This window comes from Sinocyclocheilus rhinocerous, unplaced genomic scaffold, assembly GCF_001515625.1.
Source record: "Sinocyclocheilus rhinocerous isolate Xijiao unplaced genomic scaffold, SAMN03320098_v1.1 scaffold2338, whole genome shotgun sequence".
Taxonomy (NCBI): Eukaryota; Metazoa; Chordata; class Actinopteri; order Cypriniformes; family Cyprinidae; genus Sinocyclocheilus; species Sinocyclocheilus rhinocerous.
In genome coordinates, this window is record NW_015644013.1 from 384,480 (window position 1) to 387,326 (window position 2,847).

The 2,847-nt window shown below is 37.5% G+C and overlaps 1 protein-coding gene across 1 annotated transcript in view; it reads right to left on the minus strand.

Annotated features, from left to right (window-relative positions):
* Nucleotides 1–2,847, minus strand: part of LOC107757877 (15-hydroxyprostaglandin dehydrogenase [NAD(+)]-like) — a 6,251-nt gene continuing 3,404 nt past the window's right edge. Inside the window, exons 4-7 of the mRNA XM_016575483.1 lie at nt 2,629–2,725; nt 973–1,049; nt 725–888; nt 1–617 (exon numbers count right to left, since the gene is read on the minus strand). Of these exons, the coding sequence (XP_016430969.1) occupies nt 467–617; nt 725–888; nt 973–1,049; nt 2,629–2,725 (489 nt within the window). The 3' untranslated portion in view covers nt 1–466. The remainder of the gene's footprint in view (nt 618–724; nt 889–972; nt 1,050–2,628; nt 2,726–2,847) is intronic.

The following is a 2,847-nucleotide window of genomic DNA, read 5'->3' on the forward strand; positions in this document are numbered from 1 at the left end:
TGATGTTAGTAGCTTATTTATTTGCAAACCACTTATAATTATTTTGAGGTATATTTTAGCACAATATCTGTAAAAGAAAAAAGAAAAAGTACTCGGATGTGATGTTTGCGTTGATATTTGGAAATTACAGAACTGTTTTTAGATGCTGCACTATTTCTAGTTCCCTAATTTGAGACATTTCGACTCTTGCCCTGAGTGTCAGATTTCCTGGATTTGGAATATTCTCAAATCAGTAACAGAAATGAAATTACAAAGAAGCACCACAGAATAAATCTGACATCTTTAAATTTTCACTAATCTTTATTCTGGCTGATTTAGTCAAATGATCTTTATATGAAGCCATTCTAAGTGGAAGCGCTCGGGTTTACGTCACGTCTTGATTTGGTGTAGATCTTCAGGGTTTGGTTGGATTTTAAGACCTCTGATGAACCTTTAATCCACATGCACTGAGAGCGAAGCTGAAGGGTTACTCGAGGCTGACTGGAGTAGTTGAGAAGTCTTTGGCCCGTTCAGGAAAGGAAACAAAAACTGCCTCGTCAGGATCAATCATCAGAACATCTCCATTCTTGCTCTCATCTTTCACGAGAACAAGAAAAGCCTTGGCAACAACATCAGCCCTGCAATAAAAACACGATTACAAAGTTTCTCAAATCTGATGTTAAATTCAAACCCTTGCTTTATCTGTTCCGTATCTCTCCCCCGATACGAAGGATTGTTAACTCACTCCAGACAGCCGCGGTTCTGCATCATCGTCTCCGCAATTCCCTTCAGTGGAAAGAAACTTCCAATATGCTCTTCTGAACTCATGCTGGACAGAAGACTGGTCTTCACAAACCACGGACAGAGAATGTTGATCCTCACCCCATAGTTAGCCAGCTTGGAAACGGCCTGTTGATGAGCAATTAAAAAAAGTCAAAGACTTTCTCTCTCTCTCACAAAAAAGCTGTAATGCTTGATACGTAAAATACGTACTGCCATGGCACGACTGAATCCCACCACGCCGTGTTTGGTCGCTGTGTAGATGGGCGCCATCGGCAAAGGCCCCAAACCTGCAAAGATTCAGTCAAAACAGTTCACTGAATAAATGAAAATTCTGCATCATTTACCTCGTGTTGTTACAAAAATATTCTCAGTGTTTTTTGGGGGTCCGGAGCAATGTTGGACCCCATTGACTTACACTGTAAGCACAAAAGCATTAGAATTTGTGCCTAGCAGATGACATGAGGTAAATTAATAAATGATGAGAGAAGTTCTATTTTTAGATGAACTATCCATCGAGTGTAGACATTTCTTATAGGTCTAAGAAGGTCTTTACAGTCGCTTTGGCTCAGTTCTCAAGAGGTTTTTTTTCTTAAACAGTAGTTTCTTGTTTACATCAGAGAAGTTCTATTTTTAGATGAACTGTCCATCGAGTGTAGACATTTCTTATAGGTCTAAGAAGGTCTTACACTCAGTTCTCAAGAGGTTTTTTTTCTTAAACAGTAGTTTCTTGTTTACATCAGATTGAGTTTTCTTACTGATTTAGGCAAATTGCATGTGTTTTGGCACGTGTGCAAATGAGAATTTGCACAGTAACTAAATGCACGTGGCTTATCGATAAAAACGGATGAGTTGATTCTCAGTGAGATTGTCAAACTCTTCATGTTTATAAATATCTGACATGGAATGGTTGACTTCTGGAAACTTTCGATTTTTTTTTTTGTATATTTCCATCCCTTTGCAGCCCTACTTGCCATTGGAATGAAATATGAATCACAATATTGCCAATCAACCCAGTCTGGAAGCATATATATGGAGTTTGTCCAGTACAATCACTACCATTTATTGAACACAGAGGAACATCACAACCGTGACCAGCAGCGGCTGCAGCAGTGCTCTAAAAATACATTATATTTGTACAGTACTTTTATCTGCAGAAATGTGTTACATGTAAACTGTGAAAATTCACACTTGCTTGTCGTGAAAGAGCAATAGGAAGACATGTAAGAAATTGCGGTTGTGCTGTTAGCAGAAGACAATAGAGTGTGTGAAGACGAATAAGCATTGGTGAATTTTCAGTTTACATGTAACACATTTCTACAAAAATATATGTACTGTATGAATAGAAATGTTAATTTTCTGTTTGTGTACTACAGTATTTCCCAATATATTTTTATCTATTGTTCTGTTGAAATCTGTATCTAAAATGCTCAGTGTGATACACAGACAAAACTGACGCTCTTCTATAGTATAGAAAGCAGTCTGTCAACAAAAAGGAGGAAGACAATTGCATATAACAAAATTTAATTTGCATGTAACATGAAATGAAAATTGCATATAAGTATAAAATGTACACAAAATATATAACATGAAATAAAATGAAATTTGCATGTAACAATTAAAAAAAAAAATTTTTGGGGTGGCCCTGGCCAACTCACTGACAAAATAACTAGGTTTTGAAGCACAAATTAAATGTTCTTGGCGAGTTACTAGTAGAGTTCTGATGTTCCAGCAAACAGTTGTGACAACTGCATTTACAGTTTAGAGAATGTTAAGACTGTTTCGAAAAATGTGCCAAGGCAATTGAGAAAAACTGTAAAACTGTAATTGTTTAATCTGTGTTTATTTTAAATAGAGACGGTATCAAACCTGCCATAGATGAAACATTGACAATGACTCCTCCATTCCCACCATTTTCCTTCTTCATATGTTCTAGAGCGAGATACGTTCCTCTGACCACTCCACCCTGAGATGAGCACAAAACACCTTCAGCTGAAGCAGATGGACAGAGAGAGACAGACAGACACACACACACACACACACACACACACAGAGACACACACACACACACACACACAGAGAGAGAGA